Here is a 23,086-nt window from a genome sequence, read left to right as displayed (position 1 = left end):
AGGCCTGCTTGAGTTGGGGGGAAGGTTGGTGGCTTCGTGGTCGTGCCGAGGACAATTGCAGTTGTTGATGCAATGGTTTGGTGGCTGTGTCGATGGTATCTAATCCGGTTTAGAGTCGTTCCGGTATAGCCGACTAAAGTCCATTCACGTTTGCCCCTCTCCTCCTCCCTCCTCCAATGCCCCATCCAACCCCCTCCACCACCCCAAAAGAGGACATCTCCCACGTCTCAGGGAACGCCTCCGATGACATCAAACACATCCTAGGCATCCCATCCCGGTTCTTCCAACACTTCCAAGCGGAAAACGCACCGCCCATGTTCGGTGATTCTATCCAGACGCGTATGGTCGTCACGGAAATTTCGATAAATAATAAAGCGGAGGAACCGAAGAAGGTGGAGGGGAGGGTTGTGCTTGAACTTGATGTTGCGGAGGGTATGTGCGGCATTATCAAAATCAATTGGGCGATGATTTGAACTTACCTTGAAAGTTTTGTTATTTAGATATGTTGAATGGAGGTGGTAATATTCACGGAGGGTGTTCGGCGTTTTTGATAGACGTGTAAGTAAAGTTGATTCATGGTTTCATGGGTACTTGGAGCTGACTCGCTACCTACTTGTTTAGGTGCTCTACCCTCGCACTCACAGCGCTCAACCTAGCGACCACGGGAGAACTATCCCCAAGCGTTTCTCAATCCCTTAACATCGTATACCATTCCCCCGCGTCGCTGTGAGTTGTTCTTACCTCACTCATATCGCCGCCTGCTGACGATCATTTCAATTATCAGTGGAGATAGGATCAAAATCGTCAACACCACGCTAACCCTCGGAGCCCGTGCGCATTCTGTCCGAACCGAAGTAAGCACCCGACGGCCATGATACTTGGTGTGAAAAACGGGTTGACCGAAATGTTATGCATAGATTTGGAACCTCACGCATCACCGCCTGGTAGCGTCCGGCACGCACATCAAGATGGCTCCCTCGAAGCCCAAGTCCAGTCTCTAGACTGATACCAGTTCTGCAGCGTATGGACATCCTGCAGAAAAGAAGCCTATCAATGGATTCTACGCATCTAATCATTTCATCCATACCAATGATTTATTAATCTGACAGTAGTATGTAGTTCATGGTAGATAATCCGTACTAGAACGCCATGAGGCGTAATTAACCATATATTTTTCCAGAATAACATTCTAGAGTTCCGCAGCTAGATCCTCCAAAAAACTAAATGTGACAATAAATCTCTCTGACATTCGCTAAAAAGCGACGTGGCATTGATTAGTTAGTGATGCAGAGTAAAACACTTGAAGTACCCACCTCGAAATCCGGATAGGGATGCAAGAGCTTCTTTTCCAGACGACCGACCGACATTGACTGGACCGGTCGCAGCTTACATTTGGACAACATCATCGTCCGCATCGTGATTCGTCGGCTAGGTTGTATTGTTCCGCGGTGTCGTTGTGCCTTGAGTTTAGAGCACAAAGACCGTAAACTATCAGCGCGAGGGGTGGCAAACATTTGAATCAAGAAGGGCACCGTCAACATAATTAACCATATATTTTTCCAAAATAACATCCAAAATTTCCGCACTAGCCAGATCCTCCAAAAACTGAATGCGACAATAGATCTCTCTGACACTAAAACAATCCGCTCCTTCACTAAAAAGCGACGTGGCATTGATTAGTTAGTGATGTAGAGTAAGATACTTGCAGTACCCAACTCATAATTCGGACAGGGATGCAAGAGCTTCCTTTCCAGACGACCGACCGACATTGACTCGACCGGTCGCAGCCTACATTTGGACAACATCATCCTCCGCATCGTCGGCTAGGTTGTATTGTTCCGCGGTGTCGTTGTGCCTTGAGCTTGGAGCACAAAGACCGTGAACGTTCAGCGCGAGGGGTGGCAAACATTTGAATCAAGAAGGGCACCGTCAACATAATTAACCATATATTTTTCCAAGATGACAATCTGGATTTCCGCCCTGGCTAGATCCTCCAAAAACTAAATGCCACAAAGATCTCTCTGACATTCAATCCGCTCCTTCACTAAAAGGCGAGTTAGTAATGCAGTGTAAGATACTTCAACACTCACCCTATAATTCGGACAGGGATGCAAGAGCCCCTTTCACTCGACCAGTCGCGGCCTTCATCATATTCGTTCATAGCTTCCATCGTCCGCCGGGTTGCTGTTTTTCGGCCCTTGAGTTTCCGGCACAAAATCCGTAAACAAGGAGGAAGGTTCAGCGCGAGTAGTTATTCGTGCTTGTAACCAGACATTGAGGTCGAGGTCGAGGTATGAGAAGGGGTGCATTTGACCCATGAAGGAAGGGTATTGCAGGTCGAGGTATGCGCGTTTGACTTAAGAAGGGCACCGTCAACAGTCGCAGGATCTAAACGAGCGTTAGCGAACCACGCCCCCCCCCCAAAAAAAAAGCAAGACTTGCTCATTCCATCCAGCAAAAAAAACTTCTCTTGACCCACTTGAGCTTGTAATGTTCACCTCAAAACCCTCCCCTTCTTCAAATCCGCAAGCTGGCTCAACAACATCGCCCGTTCATTCAACAGCTCAAGCGTCCGCTCATACTCCCTATTAGCAACAGCGAGCTTCTTGGCTCTTCCACGTTCTTCCAATTCCTGCTTTACATCAGCCATCAACATAAACACGGTCGTAAGTAGAATGCTCACCAAGCTTCCCGCCATCGAAGTATCAAGCAAAATAGACCCCCGACTCCGCTCGAACGACTCTACCTCGAAATCTTCGTCTACTTGTTGGATGTACCCGTCCATGCGAACGGATGGGGATACGGAGGAAGAAGAGGGCGAGGTGTGATCGTGCTCGTGCTCTATCGGGAGATGTTTGGAAAGAGACGGGGGACAGGTACAGAAACTTCGGTCCGCGTCGCGCTTTGGAGGTGGAGGTGGAGGTGGAAAAGGAAAGAGGGAGGGTGATGGGATTTGGTGGATGCATCTTGGTGGTGTAGGGCCCGGGAGGAAGCTGAATGAGGAAGAGGGGGTACTGGGATTGGAGAGTTCTTCGTTGTATTCGACGGTAGTGTCAGACTCTATCCTGCTCTCGCCGAGCTCGAAAGAGGAGAGCGTCTGCTGGGTATGCTTCGTCGTCGTCGACGAACCACAATAAAACACCGAGTCGGTGTCTAGTTCCGGGTGGGGTGGGTAAGGCTCCGATACACCCCTTCTTTTTCTTCTTCTTCTGCTCTTATTGCATCCCGCCGGTGGTTGTGCGTCCACCAAGTTTGGATTCACGTCCAGCATCCCAATCCTCCGTGCAACCCAACACAAAAGCTCACCAACGAACACGACCTCGTCCCACTGCCCCTCTGCAAGACGACGGGGGTCGACGTTGCTTAGCCCCAGATCGCGTTGGAGGATGTCGGTTTCGAGTACGCCGAGGAAGATCTTCATGTTTTGGATTTGGGATGGTCGTTTTGAGGATGTGGTGAGGGATATTTTTGTTCCGAGGAATGACTCGAGGATGGCGATGAGTAAGGAAGGTGTTAGGTCTGTTGGAGATAGTATGTGTATTGGGATGTGGATGGCTTGGAGTAGGAGGTTTAGTTGCGATGTGAGTAGGCGTGCGTTTGGCATATTCAAGATGGAGAAGGAGGATATTGACGGATGTTTTGGTAAACGTCCTCCTGGCGTCAACGACCATGTCAAAACGAAAAGTTGCATACTACTACGATAGCAAGCCACCGTATACCCTATGTGCTCTCAGCTACTAACATACGCTATCCAGCCGACGTCGGTGCATATACCTATGGCTTAGGACACCCAATGAAGCCTCACAGGATACGGGTCACACACGATCTAGTCACCGCCTATGGCATGCTCGACAAGATGCACGTCTTGGTGAGTCCAGTCTTATAGGATGACAAGTGTACTAATGATCACCAATAGAGAGCTAAACGCGCCACACCCGAAACAATGACCTCCTTCCACACAGACGAATACGTCCACTTTCTCAACAGAGTAACTCCAGAAACGTCCGAAGAGCTGACTTACCACGGAACCAGATGTACGTTCAATCCCTCATATCAGTCTTTCCACACCTTCAACCAAAAACAAGTTCTCGTAGGAGAAGACAACCCCGCATTCGAAGGCGTCTTTGAATTCTGCTCCATCTCCGCAGGAGGCTCAATAGGTACGTCCACCCTCTCTTCCCCCCTCCAACCCAACCCCACTCACCCCTTGCCTCCCCAGCCGCCGCCCAACGCATAACCTCCGGCGCAGCCGACATAGCCATAAACTGGGCCGGCGGCCTACACCACGCCAAAAAACGGGAAGCCTCGGGGTTCTGCTACATCAACGACATCGTCCTCGGCATCCTCGAGCTCCTACGCACCTACCCACGCGTCCTCTACATCGACATCGACTGCCATCACGGCGACGGCGTCGAAGAAGCGTTCTATACCACCGATCGCGTGATGACGTGCAGCTTTCATAAATTTGGAGAGTACTTTCCTGGGACGGGGACGCAGGAGGATAAAGGACGTGGGAGGGGACGTGGGTATGCTGTTAATGTTCCGCTTAAGGATGGGATTACGGATGAGAGTTTTAGGAGTGTTTTTGAACCTGTGCGTTGCTTTCTCAATCTTTCAAACTTGAGAATGCTAAAGAGCGCTGCAGGTCATCACGAAAATCCTAGAAACCTTCCAACCTTCCGCTATAGTCCTCCAATGCGGTGCAGATTCTCTAGCAGGTGACAAACTGGGTTGTTTCAACCTAACAATGCACGGGCACGCACACTGTGTCCAATTCGTGCGAAAACAGAATATACCGTTCATACTCCTCGGTGGGGGTGGGTACACCGTTAAAAACGTAGCACGGACATGGACGTACGAGACGGCGTGTGCGCTTGGGATAGAAGAGAGCATTGATCCGAATTTACCGTGGAATCAGTACTTTGAGTGGTTTGGGCCACGGTATAGGTTGGAGGTTGCGGAGAATAATATGGATGATTTGAATGTTAGGGATGGGTCTTTGGAGAAGGTTCGGTGAGTTTTCTTTTTTCCTTCCCCCCCTTCCTGCTTGGAAATAAATGGAACTGAGATGGAGACGCGTATGATAGGATAACTGCCCTGGAACAATTATCACAGTTACCGGGCGCACCGTCCGTAGGGATGCATGATGTCCCTAGACAAAGTCTCGCTGAACACCTTGGGTTTGGGAAAGATGATGATTTGGGACGGGATGAGTTGGATGATCGGTTAGCTCGTACGTCTCCCTTTCCTTCTTTCCTTCCTTCCTTCCTTCCTTCTCTTCCTTACTAACAAAAAAACACACTATAGAACACGCGCGATACATATACACCCTGCAAAACCACCTCCACCCAAGCTCTCCCACCCCCTCATCAGCCGAATCAGACTCGGATTCATGGGACTCTGATTCGGATTCGTACGCCCGCAGCCGCAGGAAACGAAAGCCTAATAATGTAAATAAGAAGCGGATGAGTCTTTTGACGGGACGATACTATACCCCTCCTCCTGCTCGTCCTCATTCCCATTCCCACTTGGACGCAAAACCATCGACGACGACGAGAAGGAAGTTCTTCCAGAGCGATGCGAGGTGGGATGGGGGGGTCGAGCGTGTTCTTCTTGGGGTGCCGAGGGTACAAGTTGTGGATGTTGGTAGGGTTATGGAGGGTGGTGGTGGTGTGGATGATGGGTTTGAGGGTGAGGCGTGGGATGGGGATGATGGGATGCAGGAGGAGGGGGAGGAGGGGTCGATGGTTGTTGATACCTAGAAGGGTTTTGCTATGATGTGTATTTTTATTGGTTTTGTGTAATTGCGAGCGAAGCGAGCATTCCTGGAATCCTTCACTAAAGCGCTGAAAGCCCGGACAAACAAGTACAAATTGTCAGGTCGAAACTTTTGGCGGGGAAAAGGAGTATTTCGCGAATATCTCGTGCATTTCTGGCACTCTTCAAATGAAACTTGGCAAGTATGTTCATGTGGTGTATATATATCAGAAAAAAATGCACCCTGTCCTATGTATTACATGTTAAATCAACCCTCAAACTTATGTGGCATTTTCAACAATCTTCTGAAACAGCGTAACAAACATCTCTATCAGAGCCATTTTACACATCTTGGATGTCCTTTTTTAGTTGTTTCCCCCATCTTTGAAGATGGGAGAAAGTCGCGTCGACACGACTTTGGCCACCTCGACCCAGGCCACTGCAACTGTGGTCACAGTCATATTATTCGAAGGTCTCAAAAAACTTAAGTGCAACATTGGTGCAACAAACTAGTTGTGCAAAGCAAGCCTATGTAACCCCCGCGGGACTCGCGGATCCATTTTATTGAGTTTTCTAGTTTGCTTCTACCCCGACAACATTCGGACCCCAAGTTTGGATCTTCAAGCTCTTCAAGCTTCAATCGTTTTTTGCGCTTCACATGACATGGAGTCATTGTCATCACTATAACCATCTTGTGCTTTAGGCATGTACATAGTTCCAGAGCTTCAAGGGATATCAGGTTTAGAGCAGTTTAAAATTTAATCAACCAATTTCGCAGAGCTTTCCTGCGATCAGGGACTCCATTCCCAGCAACAATCCCTATGTCTTCGTTGTAGAACAGGATTAGCTTGAGGAATTCGAGGTGCTGGTAGTTGTCAATACTAGGAGGATCAAACATCAGACTCGGTGGGATGGTCGGAGCCAATGTTCGCGCCAGCAAATTCAGCCTGAGGGTGGTTGGTGGCAAACTCAATCGATGGCGTTGCGGGAAGCATGATCGGGGGCGAGGGCCCTTGCTAGTTGGATACCAGACCCTGCTACCTGGCGTGAAAGAAATGGATAAGCAACAATTGCAAGAGGTGATTGGTTATACCACGACGTACAGTCTTTTGAACAGGATGGAGACCCATCGGATCGACGAATCGGTTTTGTAAACGAATCAAGGCATTCGCGGTCTCTGCTCGTCCAGTTTTCACGTTATTGTTAAGGTCACGGAGTTCTTCACGGATTTCTTGTAGGGTATCTGCCAAATTTGCTGGCATGTATTGACTCGGAGATTGGGCTTGTCGTAGATGTTGCTGGTTGAGTGCTTGCCCTTCTACAACTGCTTGCTTGAGATTGATGTCACCAAGTATTTCAGGGAGGCCAGGGTTCTTCGCATATGTAGAACCGATGCTATATGGATAGGTGGCCATTTGGATCGAATGGTGGTGTGTTTCAGGCAAGTCCCGGGCCGGACTTTCGAGGCGTGAATTACACAATTATCACTTGATTATCACCCTTAACTCGCTCGCTGGCCCGGGCGAGCAAGAGCACAAGACCGGAGGATTAAAAGACGGAGCGGCGCTCAGAAGTACTTACAATGGTGCGTCAACGCATCCTCAATTACGCTGAGGACTGGAAGTTGAGGTTCGCTTAGGCCTTGATGCACCCAAACTCAAGTTGGGCCCAACCTCACCGGTACCTTAGCTTGCCCAAGCTTCGTTGGGATCCTGGCACTTCTGCCTCCGGTCGTGGCCTTGTTGAGGAGTGGTTGGGACAAATCCACTGTCTACAACTTTCCATGGCCATGCTGACCACTTTCAATCAGGCCTTCAAAGGCATGTTGATCAAATGGCAAGACAACGCTCGACTACGCGTCCACCACCACGCCTCATGCTTTGGCCGTTCGCGTTCTGTATCCCGGGCTTAGACCTTCGTTGGGATCTTGACAGCTCTCTTCGGCAAGTCTTTAGTTGTGGCCTGAGGCTCATTCAGAAATCATTGGCACCATTGCCACTGGCAATGGCACCCCGACTTTCGGTGGCTCGCTGGTCTTGCGTTCGCCAATTTCAGGCCTCGAAGAGGCCCGATGATCAAATTCAAAGACAACACTCGCCAATGGGTCCACCTTGCACCCTGTTCCATGCTGCCCGTTCGCGTTCTGTGTCCAATCCGACCTTAGGCAGGCCAAGCTTCGTTGGCTGCTGTCTCCGGTTGTGGCCTTGTTCAAAAATCACTGGCACCATTGCCACCCCGCTCTTGGTGGCTCGCTGGGCTTGCCTCCGCCTCTTCGAGGCCCGATGATCAAATTCAAAGACAACGCTCGCCAACGCGTCCACCTTGCCCCCGTCCCATGTTTTGGTCATGTTTGGTTTTGCTCTGGTATAAAACGACGCCTCAAACGCGACTTGAGAACATCCCCCATTCCTCAACTGACCCCCTACTTACTAGAAGACTTTGACCATCACCATCACTACCACTGCCGCTGCGCCTTTTGATGTACAGATCTGGACCGCCAGCGTTCCCTCCTGGGGCCTTCGCTCCTGGACCCAGCTCAACCAGGGACTTTCCCCGTCGACCAAGGGCGCCTTCTCCTCGATCAAGAGCGTTACCTTATGGACCAGGTGGTTTTCTTTCTGGACCAGGAGTTTTCTCTTCTGGACCAGGTGCCTCTCATTCTGGACCAGGAGCCTCTCATTCTGCACGAGGAGTCCTCCCTTCTCGACCAAGGCCCCCGCCTCCTCAGGCGATGGTTCTTCTCCCTCGACCAAGGGCTCTTCTTTCTCTACCAACCTTCCCTCCTGAAACATTTGAACAAATCTTCGAGTACGTCGAGGACAGCTCAGTTTTTCTCGCCCTGCGTGCCACCTGTCGCCTTTTTTGCCGAATGTACACGCACAAAGCGTTTCGGAAACTCTCTCTCTCCCCCCTCTCGTTGCGTAATATCCAGGGGACTCTTCAGATTTTACGACATCCAGAGTTTTCCCGGCATGTCCAAGAGCTCGTTTTAAATTGTTCTGAGAAAGGACGTATTCCTGCTTCGTTCATCGCAAAGAGTAAGTATTGCTCTCATGTCTCTATGCTACCGTTTACTGATTACTTCAATATTTGCAGAAATCTCCTCTCAAGGCAAAACGGTTTCTGGTGTTATGAACATCATTTGTCACATGGGCCACTTCGTCCACCTCAAAGCACTTCGGCTCCATTTCTATGATCAATATGTAGAAGCGCTCCCGATCCCCGTCCAGGGCACAAGCCTGGATACACAGAAGGCTTCCGAGTATCATGAATTCCAACAAGAAGTTTTTGCAGCTCTAGGCAACATGCGTGTTATTCCGAGATTTTTGGAGTTCCTTGAAATCACCTTGCTGATTGATGGACCGGGTGACGTATTTGAGATTGGTCCAGCATACCCGCACCTTGTTCAACGTCTCAAATGCTTGACCATTCGAACCATATCCGACGCTATCGAATCCCGTAAAATGGCTCTGTGGACTGAACCTCGTTCCTCAGTCTGGGCAGGCACCGTCGTCGCCTTAATAGGGCCTGCTATGAACTCTATAACCTCGCTCAATCTCTCCAGCGACCACCTGGCGCGTATTAGTTCTCCCGATTGGCTGGACTTTCTCTTCCCGAATTTGACTTCTCTTAGCGTTTGCAATGTCTTGTGGGGCGATACTATCGATGGCAGGGCTGGCCTTGAGGACATCATCTTACGACATTCGACCACGCTCCGCACGTTGATTTTAACAGACTGCCCATTCTTCTTCAACGACAGAACTCAGGGCGTGCCCCCGACCTGGGCTTCTTCCTTCCGACGGATTGAGGAGCAGATGACTCGTTTGACGACGTTCCGATTCTTTGTCTCCGGAGCCTTATACGCCCACTGCAATGTTATGGGATCTCTGATTGCCTCTTCTTTGAAGATTCACCGAACGGCCTCCTTCCAGCATCAGATCGCCTTGTATGAGCTTCAGAACACTGTTAAAGGCCGTCAGATGACAAGGGCCAGAACCTGCTTATACTAAGGGTTGCGATGGGAGGATACATGGATTTATTATCATGATTTATAACGAATTATATTATAATCATCTACAATTTTTTGAGAAGATAGGGACATGTTGAACTTCAGTTCAACGGGTCTGATTAGCGCACGTGACCATACCTTTCTGTGCATGTTTTCGCGTCTTCTTTCTTTCGACCCTCACGTTGCGAACTAGTTCGACTCTTTTCACAATTACCTTCACAAACCTTGCCAATTTGAATGTCCAACGACGAGCATGATGTGCGGGAAGGTGTACTCTTCTGATATCGGGCGCCTGTCCATCTGCTACTTATCAGTAGTGGGAATGCCCTGATATTCTTATCTGCCCCACAAGAACCGCTAGATATCGGTCTTTCCATACGCCATGTCAGACGTCGTTGGCCAGCAGCCGGGACCCACCGTGCTACCGGTGGTGCACTCGTCTTCTAAGCTAGAATATGTGAAGGACCGTGTTTCCAGTATCAAGCACAAGCTGTCAACGAAAGACGGGTGGATTGGGGATTATGATTATGCATGGTGAGTTGTTGTTCTGCTTGAGCTGCCCACAACGATATGCTGAGTATGATGATGAATGTAAGGCTATGCACACCTACTCTTCCTTTCCTTAGGAACAAGACGAGCCCACCTCCGTTCTATGCCCTCGATGACGATCTTCCTCTTATACTTGCCATCTCTAGCGGATTGCAGCATGCCCTCGCCATGCTTGCGGGTTTAATCACACCTCCTATCATTTTCGCTTCTGCTCTCAATCTGGATGTCGCCACTTCGGCTTACATGATTTCAGCTTCTCTCATTGGTTGTGGTGAGTTGATTGAGATCGTGCTCGTGTGCGAGCGCCGGGGTTTGATGAAATCAACCTAGGCATCCTGAGCCTTGTGCAAATGTCCCGCATTCGCCTGTTTAAAGGATACTATCTTGGGACAGGGCTTATCACGGTTGTTGGAACGAGTTTTGCTACCTTAAGCACAGCAAGCGCGGTTGGTATTCTTGGTCTTCTGATCGTTCGTAATCTGACGTTATACTTCAGATCTTCAATGCAATGTACAAGGATGGGACATGCCCTTCAACCACAGCAGCTGATGGGTCCATTGTTCAAGGGGCGTGTCCTGATGCTTATGGCAAAGTGCTGGGTCTGTCAATCCTCTCTTTGCCCCCCTGTCCCGCTCAATGTTCAATTTGTCCAGGAACTTCTTTGATTTGTTCCTTCCTCGAAATTGGGATGTCCTTCTGCTCTCCAAGGCTGCTTAAACGTCTTTTTCCTCCCCTTGTAACTGGTACGTTTGTTTTCAACAAGGCTGCTTCCCCACTCAAAATGTTACAGGATCTGTCATTCTATTGATCGGAGCATCCCTCATCGGCTCATCTGGTGTTCCAAATTGGGGTGGGGGTTCAAATGACTGTCAAAATCGTCCAACGTCTGGAATTTTCGAACTATGCCCAACCATATTCGCTCCCAGACCACTACCGTGAGCACCCTTGTTAAGCAGGGGAGATATCTGGCGCTCACGTCCTTTGCAGATGGGGATCGCCTGAATTCATAGGGCTCGGCTTCCTGTCGTTTGTCGCGATCATTCTTACGGAGATATTTGGCTCTCCCTTCTTGAAGAATATCGGTATCATTGTAGGGCTGGCTGTAGGGTGTATCGTTGCTGGTGCAACCGGGTACATCGACGGTTCGACAATCAAGTCCTCTCCTGCTATCACATTCCTGTGGGTGCACACATTTAAGATCAGTGTCTACCCTCCAGCTATCTTGCCTATGCTGGCTGTATACGGTGAATTTCAGTAACTCCAGTACACCGCAGTGTCTTATCAAGTAATACCTCCCTCAGTGTCTCTAGCAATGGAAGCCATTGGCGACATTACAGCCTCAGCAGAAGTATCCCGCCAGCCAGTCGTCGGTGACGTGTTCGACTCTCGAATCCAGGGAGGCATCCTCAGCGACGGGATCGGTGGCTTCTTGTCTGCCCTCTTCACCGTGACCCCTCTATCCGTCTTCGCACAGAACAACGGGGTTATCGCTATCACTCGGTGCGCAAATCGCGGTGCAGGGCGATGGTGTTGCGCATTCCTTATCCTGTTCGGTGTACTGGGCAAGATCTCTGGCGTCTTCCTCGCCATTCCGAACCCCGTCCTTGGAGGAGTGACGACGTTCTTATTCGCAAGCGTTGCTGTGTCCGGAATCAGGGTCCTTGGGTATGTTAAGTTCACGAGAAGGGAGCGGTTCGTCCTTGGTGCAGCTTTGGCGTTTGGATTTGGAAACCTCCTCAAGCCGGACATATTCACGCATCTGTTTGATGGAGTTAAGAACCCCAATTCGGGATTGCAGGGGTTGTTTGATTCGATTACGATTGTGCTTAGCACCCCTTGTGAGTTTATGGTTTGACTTTGATGTTGTAGGATGAGATTGCTGATGTGTGTGGTGGCATTAGTCCTGGCTGGAGGTGTTGTGGCCGCTGTGCTCAACCTTATTTTGCCGCAGGAGCAAGAAGAGATTGTTCCTCGTGAAGGGTCAGTGGATCAGGTCGATGTGGAGTCACAAGAGGACGAGAAGAGGCTCTAAGATCTATTCAGGCTGTTTTTTTCTCTCCTCCCTTATGCTCTTGACTTCATTTCTCGTGTTTCTCCGTTCCTTTGTATTGATATACCTTTGGGAGACAAAGATTTCAAAGGTGCGTCAAAACATGAATCTATTTCGTCCTTAGCTTTAACTGACATACTGCAGGTGATGAGGACGGATGCAACGTTTTAGCTAAACCATGTATACTAAGGCGAGCAGATCCAACGTTGACGTACCTTGGATTGCTGGTTGTACGTTCAGACCATTTCGCCTGTCACATGTCATTGGCACCACCTCGGGCCCTGGGTAGGTCGGAGACTGTTAATTGCTTTACTCCCATGAACTTGAGCGCCCATGATATCTTCTCAAGATGGGGTGTCGAAATGGGACACTGCCTTCAGTGCGATCTTATGTCAAGTCTTTTACTTGGCTAGGTAGGTGAGCGATTGTTCTGACAACCATAGGGCAAGTTGCTGAAAATTTTCGACTGTAGGAAGGTCTCCCAGTCAGCCCTTGAGTTTGGAGACCACTGATGACCATAAGCTTATCCGAAAGCACCTCTTGAGGTTCGTTCGCAATGCAGAAGATCGGGGATCGCTATCAGGACATGAGTGATGATGTCGTACACGTCTGTCCTTCATTACGAGATTTCCCTTTCCAGCCGACTTCTATCGTCTGCCTTCAGTCGAATCCAATGACCAGGGAATTCGATGAACCTGTGTGGATTTCCTGCTTCTCCGCGTAGCGCCATTAGCCCTTGATATGCCCTTGATACTCATCTTCCGTTTTTGGTCATCAGCGAAGTACATAAAGCCATAGAAAACAAGGACCTCGTAGCAAGAGCATCTGCTTGCAGCATGCAGCGCTGCACTTTCACCGGCCTTTGTCTTGCTTTCATGTTCATACCAGCCACTCTGGGTGCACTCTATCATGATCCCAGCCAACTCCCACGTTCTGTCTACGACTATGTTATCGTTGGTGGTGAGTTCTTTCTTTGATGTTCTCATGCCTCAATTAATTCATCTTGTGCAGCTGGGAATGCTGGGAACGTCATTGCAAGCCGACTCACTGAAAATCCGCGAACTACGGTGCTCGTTCTTGAAGCTGGCGTTAGGTGACTCAAAATACCTCGTTTGCCTCTGCACCCAGCTCAATCCATCTTTCTACAGCAATGAAGGAGTGATAGCGTCCATCGTTCCATTCTTGGGGCCTTCCCTAGCCCCTAGTAAATTGTCTTTCTCTTCATTGTGCTCATGAGATTGAATCATGACAGACACCCCCTACGACTGGAACTTCACTACGACTGCTCAGGCTGGATTTAACAATCGCTCCCTCCCGTATCCACGCGGGAGGTTGCTCGGAGGTTGCACTTCAGTTAGTGCGTCTCATCTTGATCGCTCATCCCTATTTCCTTGTTTACCCTTACATACAGATTACATGGCTCATATGTATGGCTCATCGGAAGATTACGACAGAATCGCAGCGGTTACAGGTGATCCAGGTTGGAAATGGGAAAATGTGAAGAAAAATATTGGAAGGGTAAGGAGATTCTGAAAGAATCTCGCAATTTCATCGAGTTTTCGGTGAGATAAGCGATTGGTGGGCTTTGCTTGTCCACGACTGTAATTCTGACAAGTCAGATTCACGATCAGGAACGACGACATCGTTCCTGAAGGTGACGCCAGTGGTAGCTGGGATACGCTCCTTAGCCGTTGTGCTCTGCACTTGGGCTTGAGGAGGAATACGCCGAAGCGTTCCTTCCCTGCTGGTAAGTACCGGCGAGGAAGGTCTGGAGGCCACCTGCGAGGGGTTTTCTCCGGGGTATCTGCCAAGGATCGGGCAGGGCTGGTGGGGGCCGCATCAGGCGAGCTCTCCCGGGGTATCTGAGAACCAATATCGTTAGTAATGCGATTAGAAGAGGCGGACGTACTGTTCTGCGTAGCAAGTCCAGAGCGCAAGACACGCGCTCGAGTCTGGTAACACGTAGTAGACATAGAAAGTAAACAAATAGGGTGCAAGGGCCAAGAGGGGAACGAGAAGGGTATAGTCGCCAGTTGTCGGGGGTCCGGGTGATCAAACAGAAGGGGTCCAGAAGACAGGCGAGGTGAAGTCGAGAGAGAAAGAGAGACGAGTTTGTCGAGTTTGTAGAGTTGGGGTTAGGTCAAAAAATATGTGGCAGTTCCGTGACTACAGTGACGGATGGGTAGCTGTGGTTAGGAATTGGCACACGGAGAGATAGAGCGAACACGAAAGACCGTTAAGAACTCTGGTATTCACTCGGGAATTTACTAGGTACAGCTGGGTCTTATATACTGCAGATCGGTAGGGTAAAGGGGTAGAGTATAATGGGGATAATACCCAGTAAAACAAACAGGTAGGGCATGTGAAAGACAGTGTGAGTATTAGGCGAGAGGCGTCCGTAAGGGTATGTAGCGCGTCGGTGTTTCACGGGAGGCCGAAGGAGGGGACGCGGAGATGGGAACCGAGGCAAGGAATGATGAGGAGGGGTCACGTTCGTTACAAATATTATGGCCGTGAGCTCACATGACAAATTTGAACTTTTCTTAACAGTGACACCACCTCCAGACCACCACGCGCCGTCCCCAGGCATCCATATTGCTCTAAAATGGGTCAGTAAACATCGTTGTATGTTCAAAGGGGTTAACTGATAGTCATCGGCGATAGGTATCCCCAAGGTTCGTCGCTGTTCGGGTGATTTTGGCGACTATTGACGGTTCTTCCGATATATCTCGTTTGTTGGTTCCATTGAGCTCGCTTTAGCCCTTTCTGATCATGACTTAGAGAGCGATATCCATTGACCTCACAGTTGATACAAGAGAACAAGATTCAATGACATTACTCAGATAATCTTTTACCTGGATTTCAATGGAATCATTCACAACTGTGCGTTTCCTTTTACTCAGGAGTTGTTTTCTATACTGAAACCTTCTAGGCTTTCACCCGAACGACGAGGACGCCCACTTCCGACTTTCAGAAGAGCAGATTTTCACTTCGATATTCACCTATGTGATCATCTGTTTGGCAAGATCAAGCCGAAGAAACTCTTCTTCATGGCGGTGGATGGCGTGGCGCCAAGGGCGAAGATGAATCAACAACGCAGCAGGCGTTTCCGAACCGCGAAGGAGGCAAAGGAGGTCCGGGAGAAAGCTGAACTGAAGGGTGAGAAGTTGTCGACGGAGAAGGCGTTTGATAGTAATTGTATCACACCGGGTGAGTTTCTATCCATCTTTTTGGTGCAGCACTCCTTCTCACCACGTCATTCCATCAAATGACTTTCACCTTTGCATACTCCTTTCAATCCTTTCGCTCGGGAGACCTAAACCCATATCTCGCCCTTTATTTTCCACCGGACACGTAACTTCTTCTTTGTTCTCGATTTTACTTACCCACTTTGCATGTCTTTCCCCCTCTTTCCCTCACAATCGCTGTCGTCTGCCTTTCCACAACTCTTCTTGCGCACATATGTCCAGAAGAGATCCAGTCATTGACACCTGAGCTGAAACTACTTCCGCCCTTTCTTCTTCTATCCACGTGCCGAACATTTCTTACTTCGTCATGTTTAACTTGTGCACCGTTGACAACCTTCATCAGGGACACCATTTATGGCACGTTTATCCGACCAGCTGCGGTCTTTCATCAACAAGAAGATCTCGGAGGACTCGAATTGGCGCGACGTCGAAGTGGTGCTGTCAGGGCACGAAGTTCCCGGAGAGGGCGAGCACAAGATCATGGAATACATTCGCCTATCGCGCGCGCAGCCTGGTTACAACCCCAACGTCCGACATTGCCTGTACGGCCTTGATGCCGACTTGATCATGTTGGGGCTGTTAAGCCATGATCCCCATTTTTGTTTGCTTCGCGAGGAGGTCAAGTTTGGCCCAGCGTCGCGGAAGAAAGGGAATACGAGGTACTTGATTCACTTTACCCACGTTGGCGCTACTAACGCTTTTTCTTATCGCACTAGCTTAGAATCGATTAACTTTTATCTACTCCATCTCTCGTTGATGAGAGAGTATCTTGATCTCGAATTTCACGAGATTCAACCGATGCTGCCGTTCGACTATAACCTCGAACAAGTGATCGATGATTTTATCCTTCTTGCTGTCTTTGTGGGCAACGATTTTCTCCCCAATCTTCCCGATCTCCATATCCATGAGAATGGGCTCGAGAAGTTGTTTGACATATATGAGAAAGTATTGCCGGGTTTGGGTGAGTGTCTTCCCGCTCGCTTTTTGCTGCATTCCTAACCGTCGTTGTAGATGGTTATATTAACGAGGGGGGAGTGATCAACACGAAGAGGCTGCAGGTCATTTTGGACGAAATGACACAATGGGAACAGGGGGTGTTCGAGAAAGAGTATTCCGATTTGAACTGGTACAAGGGGAAGCAAGCAAAACATGTCAAAGAGATGGAAGATGGGCGGAAACGGGCGAGGCTAGGTATGCTCTCACTAGGATAATCTCTTACGCAATGCTGAAGTTGATGACAGTTTTAACTACGGCGCAGAGAGAGATCTTCGATAAGATGAAGGTGTTTGTGATGGAGAACAGGAACGCGCCCTCGCCTTCGCATTAGCGGGCCGCAAGGCTGACGATGGTAAACGCATTCCCTGCGAGGGAGCGAGTATTCATCACGAAGTTGACAGAGGATCTGCACCTGAGTGAGACTTGGGACGAGTTTGATGAGGAGGACAGGAATTTGGTGACGTGGCGGTTTCCGAGAGCACTGGAAGAGGAGCCTGAGACGGGCGAGCAGAAGGAGCATAGTGAGTGGGAAGACGAGGATGAAGTTGAAGACGAGGAGAGCAAAGCGGCCGTTGATCGTGTGCTGAAGAAGTATGAGAAGGCGCCTGTTGAGGATGTCGATGCTGATGGGACCTTTGAGGAGCGGTATGAACGGTTTGTGAAAGAGAAGATGGACGAGTGGAAGCGGGGTTATTACAAGGTTGGGATCCTTTTGCTGCTCCTGAAGTGAAGTTTGGGCTGACAAGACACCATCGCAGGGGAAACTAGGGATATCTTACGACGACCCGACTGAAAGGGGTGATCTGATCTAACGATATGTCGAAGGCCTGCAGTGGGTCATGCATTATTATTACAGTGGAGTTGCATCGTGGGGATGGTTCTACAACTATCATTATGCTCCTCGGATTTCAGGTGTGTGTCGTCAGGTTGGATTTTGGATATTGCTCATGTTGCCAATCACAGATTTGCGGGGAGTTGACGAAATGTCTTTCGATTTGAAGCTGGGAACGCCATTCAAGCTGTACCAGCAGCTTATGGGCGTGTTGCCCGTTGCTAGCATGGATCACATCCCGCTGGCTTATCAGGTAGCTGTCTACACTTCGGATATGATGGCTGGCTGACGTTTCTCCGAAGGATCTAATGTAGGATCCAAACTCACCGATCCTCGACTTTTACCCTCTCGAGTTCGAGCAAGATCTCAACGGGAAAAAGCAAGACTGGGAGGCGATTGTCAGAATCCCATTCATCGATGAAGAGAGGCTGCTGAGGGCAATGGCTGGTACGCTACTTGCTAAAGTGTGGTCTTACGACACTAACGCATCTCTTCAATTTCAGCTCGTGATGATTGTCTCACCCCCGAGGAGAGAAAACGGAACACTTGGGGCTCGAGCTCGAAGTTCAGTTTCAACTCTGGTGAACCCACTCTCTATCCTTCGTCTCTGCCTGGATTCTTCCCCCTCTGTATCGATGCACGTGTAAGACGGAGCCGTTCGACCTCCCGACCCTTGATGGGTTGCATCTCATTCCTGGTCTTTGCGACGGAGTGTTCCTCGGTACAGAAGCTTTGGCTGGATTCCCATCCCTCAAAACGCTTCCACACACGGCGCTGCTGGGATACCACGGCGTAAACGTCCATGGTTTGGAAAGCCGGAACAAATCGATGGTTGTGCATATACGAAACCCGTATGAGGGGATGAAGACGGAAGAAGTTGCTGGGAACGTGATTGGCGAACGGACGTTCATGGGCTGGCTGTTCCTGCAGGAAGGATCGGTTGTGGCGGTCTCTGATTCGTTGTTCAAGTACGAGAAGATGACGGTCGTACCTGGGACACCGGCCAAGGTCGTCTCAAACCCACACGCACCACAAGGATTGGGCCATTGGAAGATGAAGGCCGATCGTATTGAGCAGGTTTACTCTAAATGATCTGGAGTCATCACAGGCACTGTTGACATTCTCCTGCACGTCCTTCCTCTGAAAGGTGAGTATCTCATCTACCCTTCGATAGGACATTGCTGACACTCTACGACACGTCAAGGCCTTAAATGATTGGAGTCTGGTGCCTTTGTGAAGGACTATGAGGGCCCAGAGGGAAACGGAACATGCGGTGCAGATGTGTCTTCCCGACGTTGCTTCAGAAGATCCTCGGTTCCTCGAACGCGACGCACCTCCTTTGTCAGAGGAGTTCCCTGAGGGTAGCAAGATTTTCTTCCTGGGGGAACAATGGGGTAGCTGCTTCGGTCTCCGCCACGACTGATACCAGCTTGTCTGTGATACTTGCAGTACGTCCTTTAATAATTTTTATCAAAACGCGCTCTTAAACTCATCGCTATATAGTTCTTCCCCGCCGAAAAGGCTGAAAACGACCAGTTCAAAGCCGTCGTACAGAATCGACGATCCAGCCACTACTTCCCCTCTTTCAAAGCTGCAGAGATGGTTGGCATCTCGGGGCGGGCTTTGGGGAAGATAACGTCGAGTTTCATGGTCATCACGTCTGACGAACAGAAGACCAATGTCGGCCTGAGCCTTAAATTCGAAGTGAAGGCCTTGAAGGTCGTCGACTATTCTCGGAAAGAGGGCCGGCATTGGGAGTATAATGATAGGGCAATCGACCTGATCCGAGAGTACAAGGTCTGTTAGTTTCTACGGGCTCTGACCCTTACTGAAGCATGGCATCGATAGGCAAAGTTTCCTGAGGTCTTCCTCTCGTTAGATAACAGCGGAGATGGTACGTGTCCGTTATTGTGCGATTGACAAACGATTGACCTTAAGTGTTTATAGCAATGGCAAGGGCATCGGACATCCTGTCGGGGCCGGATCCTGATGGCCGTGTTAGGGTGATTAAAGCATGGCTAAAGACGAAGGGTGTTCGAGATTTTGAACCTGTCTCCCTTTTCTGTGACCAACTAGGCAAGGTAAGCTGAATAGTCACTTCACGGGCTTGTAACCCATTCACCCACACCCTCTCTACCTGCAGGAGACCATTGGGGAAATTGAGCGAATGGCTGATGAGTTTACGAAGAACAAGTCGTCAGCTCAGTTCAAGAAGGCCATTGTCAAAGGAATCCCTCGACAAGCCGTTCTCAAACCTGCACATACTGCTTATCGTCTTCAGAATCAACACTTTGCTTTGGGTGATCGTGTTACGATGGTGCAAGACTCTGGAAGCGTTCCACTATCAGTCAAAGGTGTCGTCATTGGGCTCGATTCAAAGACTATAGACATAGTGTGGGATGTTCCGTTCATGTCTGGTATAACGTTGGGGGATCGGTGCGTCATTTTCCCCCTCATATATGTTTGCTTGATGCTTACGATGCAAATGTAGGTGCTCGCAGTACCGTGGCTCGACGGTCGAGTTCAACACTTGCTTGAACTTGTCCAACCCACAGTTCGTAACGTCCACCAACCCTAAAGCTCCACCGCCCGTTCGGAATGAGGTCCCCTTTGAACCGAGACATGGTCCCCGACCCGAGATCAACCCCGCCCTTGGCCAGGCTCCAGCAGCTGGATTCCGCCCAGCGCAACCTCCCAGGTAACTCCCTTGCCCTCATCCACAAATTTTCTTAAGCTCACCGGACGATAGCCACCGACCGCCCATGCACATCATGGCCAACCCCAACCGCGGCCGAGGGGGATACGTCAACGGCCGCGGCAGGCCACCCCCTCAGGCTACTAATGCCAATGCTCCAGAACCACCCGAACCACCATCAGCGGCACCGACCTCCCAACTAATGGCGTGCATGCCTCGCCTGCTCCTGGACGAGGCTACATCCCTAGAGGTGGCAGGGGAGGCTTTGTGCCTGGATTCCGTGGAGGTCGAGGAGGCTTCATCCCCAACGCTGACCGTGGCCGAGGAGGGCGAGGTGGGTTCCGTGGGCGGGGTCGAGGATCGTTTACGGCTCCCCTGCCCTCATAGATCCGTGTTCTTCTCCAGTGCAATCCGATTTTCGTAGGGTCGAATGTATCTGGAATTCCTTGGTCGAGTCTTTGTAACTTCCATACTTGTATGAGGTTTCGGCTTGCGGTATTAATATTTCTCACCAGAGCCCAGTGATAGCGATGTAGATGAAACTTGTAATTGTCAGGGACAATGTTTTGTTTTGTAAATTTCTTTTGAGCGCTTTACCATGACAGCGCTGCACTTCCATATTGAGTTGTAAGCTGCGGGTACTTATAACACCGTTATCACTGTCAATTTTATTAATATGACAATGGTGGCTATGACTTCCAGGGGTATGTTACATAACTACTTTATGGTATCTTGCTTTGGGGTGGGAATAAGAATATCTAAGAGGCGGTAGGGACAGAAACAGGAGGTGAGAGAAATGAGAGGACCCAGAATCTAAAGCTTGGGAGGATCGGAAATGAGGTGTGAGGATGGAGATGACAGGTTATGGGGGTCTCTGGGAGGAAATGAGAGGCAGTAAGGGTTGAAGAGGTTGCAAGTTGGAACAAGGGCTTGGTGGGGAACGAGGGAGGAGAACTTGGAGGGGGCACAGGATGAGAGTTTTGGGGGGGAAAGGAGTCCGAGCTTGGTGGAGTTTGGAAGAAGAGCGACACAGAACAGGTTCACATCTATGAAGCGTGATATGAAAGGAGCTAACAGCCGAGGAATTGCCACACACCTGAACCGAAGACTGAACTTGAGATCTGATGTGAATTGTATTTGTTACGATGATCTGTCCTGTAAGTGGAGAAGTATACTGAAACTGCCCCTGGCCAGGCAGGAGCCGGATAATGTACTCGCGCTGCTCCCAGATATGAAATAACCCAACCCCAGCAGCAGCAGCCATCATGTTGTGAAGAATTATGGGTGGAATTACCGGTGCTCGACGGATAGCATGGAGGGTGACGACAAATATGGGTGGTGCCGGTACGCCGCCAATCACCGCATAAACCAGTGCCGAGGGCGGTGCAATGCACAAAAATTGAATATGACCAATGCCAAGAGGGTTTCCGATTATTTGTATGTCTTGGCGGACAGCGAATGGATGGTGGAAGCTGACGGAACCGACAAACGGCATTATGCAAGTGGTGGGTCTTATCCTGTCTTATCGTGCTGGCCCGAGAACCTGTCGGTCCTGTCCGAGTTTGGTCTTATTTGTTCTTCCTTCTCAGCCATGCCCAGTCTTACCATGCTGACTTGAGTAGTGGGCCTTCTGCAAGCATGGCACACTGTGAACCCATATTTTCAAGATTGCAAGAAATGCTGCAGTATGTAGCACACATGGCTCGCTGCGACGAGCAGCAGGCTTTGGACCTGAACACGTAAAATATCATGGTAGCGAGCCTTGCGCCCAAAGGCACGCTATGTGGTGGGCCACAGCTAATAAATTATTATAGTTAAAAATTGAAATTTATGGCAGAGCTTTGGCTGTAGCGGTCTTTGCGCCCGCAGGCGCACTACATTATCATGTAATAACTCAAATATCGACAAATGTTTGCAAATGGGTAGTTTATTCCGAGCAAACAAACAACAATACTTGAGCCACTTTCGAACACAACCATCATCATCACTGCCACTACCATGAGCACGAGCACTACTCAGCAAGTGACGACTTTTACCACCAAATCTCTAATTGGTGTGTATGCCATTAGTCTTTAAAGCTTTACGTCGACCCTAACTAACTCATGTCGCAGTTACGTCGCAAAACGAATTGCCCACTGGTACGTTGGCCACGCAAGAAGGACTCCCAGTATGGGCCATCCCTATGGCGCGTGCTCCCGATGGCATGGGAGAGGAAATGGGTGTAAGTGACGCATCCTCATGCACAGCCTTTGTCTCACGTTTACTATCAGATCCATGGTCCTGACCCAGAACTTGACCGCATTGAAGAGTGTGGACCATATCTCCTGTGTATCCGACCTCCCAGCCCACGCACCAATAATGAATATATCATTCGCCTTTACCACCAAGGTACAAAGGAGGTCGTCATCAGTGTCGATCCACCTGTGGACGTGTACAACGCACTCTATCCCGACTTCGCTTTTCGAACCTTCATGGGGCTGTGCTGGTGGTCTATCCTTGAGGAAGATGCTTTTTATGTTAAGTATAAGGGCCAGCTTGTTTGTCAGTGGGGTGGCAAGAGTGTAGTCCAACAGTTACCATATGAGCGTGGCCCCGGAGCGGGAGCGGTGTAGATCAGCTGGAAGGTTTTCTGTCCCAGGATTGGGTGCACCACGAAGCGTTCTAGTAATATTGTGGCTCTCCCCAGATACAGACCTGAATCTAGCGAGTGTCGTTGTCGTGATACGCTGTTCACCAACTGCGCGGCGAACTTTTTTGTATCACAATGAAAGCCGCCAATCTAAAACATGAGACAATGTACAGTACTACCTGGAACAACGTCATAAGCCCAGTGTGTCTCCAAATAATCGTAGTACCCCTTCAAAGCTTTCACTGCTCTTCTGTCACGCCCCATTGCTTGCACCAGTCCTTTGGTTCTCCTTTCTAACTGGTAACCTCGCCGTTAACTAAT

The 23,086-nt window shown here is 49.6% G+C and overlaps 12 protein-coding genes across 12 annotated transcripts; 8 read left to right on the top strand and 4 right to left on the bottom strand.

Moving 5' to 3' along the window:
• Positions 1–176: 176 nt before the first annotated feature.
• Positions 177–1,198, top strand: LACBIDRAFT_292681 (uncharacterized protein; the record flags this gene model as incomplete). The annotated part of the gene is made up of 5 exons (XM_001876867.1): positions 177–432; positions 501–558; positions 622–726; positions 785–854; positions 918–1,198. The coding sequence occupies 5 exons, from the start codon at positions 177–179 to the stop codon at positions 999–1,001; spliced, it is 573 nt and encodes a 190-aa protein (XP_001876902.1). The 3' UTR covers positions 1,002–1,198.
• Positions 1,190–1,571, bottom strand: LACBIDRAFT_311245 (uncharacterized protein; the record flags this gene model as incomplete). The annotated part of the gene is made up of 2 exons (XM_001876383.1): positions 1,190–1,252; positions 1,314–1,571. The coding sequence occupies 2 exons, from the start codon at positions 1,569–1,571 to the stop codon at positions 1,190–1,192; spliced, it is 321 nt and encodes a 106-aa protein (XP_001876418.1).
• Positions 1,572–2,494: 923 nt separating this feature from the next.
• Positions 2,495–3,604, bottom strand: LACBIDRAFT_311244 (uncharacterized protein; the record flags this gene model as incomplete). Its single annotated transcript, XM_001876382.1, has 2 exons — positions 2,495–2,632; positions 2,684–3,604. The coding sequence occupies 2 exons, from the start codon at positions 3,602–3,604 to the stop codon at positions 2,495–2,497; spliced, it is 1,059 nt and encodes a 352-aa protein (XP_001876417.1).
• A 144-nt stretch (positions 3,605–3,748) lies between these two features.
• On the top strand, positions 3,749–5,289 carry HDA16202 (histone deacetylase complex, catalytic component RPD3; the record flags this gene model as incomplete). Its single annotated transcript, XM_001876866.1, has 7 exons — positions 3,749–3,868; positions 3,917–4,034; positions 4,086–4,160; positions 4,220–4,593; positions 4,646–5,013; positions 5,088–5,161; positions 5,192–5,289. Coding segments are annotated over 7 exons (1,227 nt in total), but the record flags the coding sequence as incomplete, so codon positions are not given.
• Positions 5,290–6,726: 1,437 nt separating this feature from the next.
• Positions 6,727–7,172, bottom strand: LACBIDRAFT_323231 (uncharacterized protein; the record flags this gene model as incomplete). The annotated part of the gene is made up of 2 exons (XM_001876381.1): positions 6,727–6,798; positions 6,861–7,172. 2 exons carry the CDS (start codon positions 7,170–7,172, stop codon positions 6,727–6,729), a joined length of 384 nt encoding a protein of 127 aa, XP_001876416.1.
• Positions 7,173–8,236: 1,064 nt separating this feature from the next.
• Positions 8,237–9,767, top strand: LACBIDRAFT_311242 (uncharacterized protein; the record flags this gene model as incomplete). Its single annotated transcript, XM_001876865.1, has 2 exons — positions 8,237–8,795; positions 8,854–9,767. 2 exons carry the CDS (start codon positions 8,237–8,239, stop codon positions 9,765–9,767), a joined length of 1,473 nt encoding a protein of 490 aa, XP_001876900.1.
• A 381-nt stretch (positions 9,768–10,148) lies between these two features.
• On the top strand, positions 10,149–12,347 carry LACBIDRAFT_245695 (xanthine/uracil permease; the record flags this gene model as incomplete). The annotated part of the gene is made up of 9 exons (XM_001876864.1): positions 10,149–10,300; positions 10,363–10,586; positions 10,646–10,761; positions 10,812–10,914; positions 10,969–11,058; positions 11,106–11,250; positions 11,303–11,559; positions 11,617–12,153; positions 12,217–12,347. The coding sequence occupies 9 exons, from the start codon at positions 10,149–10,151 to the stop codon at positions 12,345–12,347; spliced, it is 1,755 nt and encodes a 584-aa protein (XP_001876899.1).
• An 854-nt stretch (positions 12,348–13,201) lies between these two features.
• LACBIDRAFT_311240 (uncharacterized protein) lies at positions 13,202–13,898 on the top strand (the record flags this gene model as incomplete). Its single annotated transcript, XM_001876863.1, has 5 exons — positions 13,202–13,325; positions 13,377–13,458; positions 13,514–13,569; positions 13,618–13,722; positions 13,777–13,898. 5 exons carry the CDS (start codon positions 13,202–13,204, stop codon positions 13,896–13,898), a joined length of 489 nt encoding a protein of 162 aa, XP_001876898.1.
• A 3,060-nt stretch (positions 13,899–16,958) lies between these two features.
• LACBIDRAFT_311238 (uncharacterized protein) lies at positions 16,959–17,339 on the top strand (the record flags this gene model as incomplete). Its single annotated transcript, XM_001876862.1, has 1 exon — positions 16,959–17,339. The coding sequence occupies one exon, from the start codon at positions 16,959–16,961 to the stop codon at positions 17,337–17,339; it is 381 nt and encodes a 126-aa protein (XP_001876897.1).
• A 1,370-nt stretch (positions 17,340–18,709) lies between these two features.
• On the top strand, positions 18,710–20,560 carry LACBIDRAFT_311236 (uncharacterized protein; the record flags this gene model as incomplete). The annotated part of the gene is made up of 7 exons (XM_001876861.1): positions 18,710–18,889; positions 18,945–19,238; positions 19,290–19,335; positions 19,389–19,522; positions 19,585–19,877; positions 19,933–20,139; positions 20,191–20,560. 7 exons carry the CDS (start codon positions 18,710–18,712, stop codon positions 20,558–20,560), a joined length of 1,524 nt encoding a protein of 507 aa, XP_001876896.1.
• Positions 20,561–20,949: 389 nt separating this feature from the next.
• Positions 20,950–21,631, bottom strand: LACBIDRAFT_323228 (uncharacterized protein; the record flags this gene model as incomplete). The annotated part of the gene is made up of 3 exons (XM_001876380.1): positions 20,950–21,182; positions 21,233–21,291; positions 21,378–21,631. The coding sequence occupies 3 exons, from the start codon at positions 21,629–21,631 to the stop codon at positions 20,950–20,952; spliced, it is 546 nt and encodes a 181-aa protein (XP_001876415.1).
• Positions 21,632–22,092: 461 nt separating this feature from the next.
• On the top strand, positions 22,093–22,887 carry LACBIDRAFT_292679 (uncharacterized protein). The gene is made up of 3 exons (XM_001876860.1): positions 22,093–22,189; positions 22,248–22,357; positions 22,407–22,887. Exons 1-3 carry the CDS (start codon positions 22,135–22,137, stop codon positions 22,746–22,748), a joined length of 507 nt encoding a protein of 168 aa, XP_001876895.1. The 5' UTR covers positions 22,093–22,134; the 3' UTR covers positions 22,749–22,887.
• Positions 22,888–23,086: the final 199 nt, after the last annotated feature.

The sequence above is a fragment of the Laccaria bicolor genome, genomic scaffold, assembly GCF_000143565.1.
Source record: "Laccaria bicolor S238N-H82 LACBIscaffold_4 genomic scaffold, whole genome shotgun sequence".
In the NCBI taxonomy this organism is placed as follows: domain Eukaryota; kingdom Fungi; phylum Basidiomycota; class Agaricomycetes; order Agaricales; family Hydnangiaceae; genus Laccaria; species Laccaria bicolor.
This window is presented reverse-complemented; position numbering and strand designations above follow the sequence as displayed.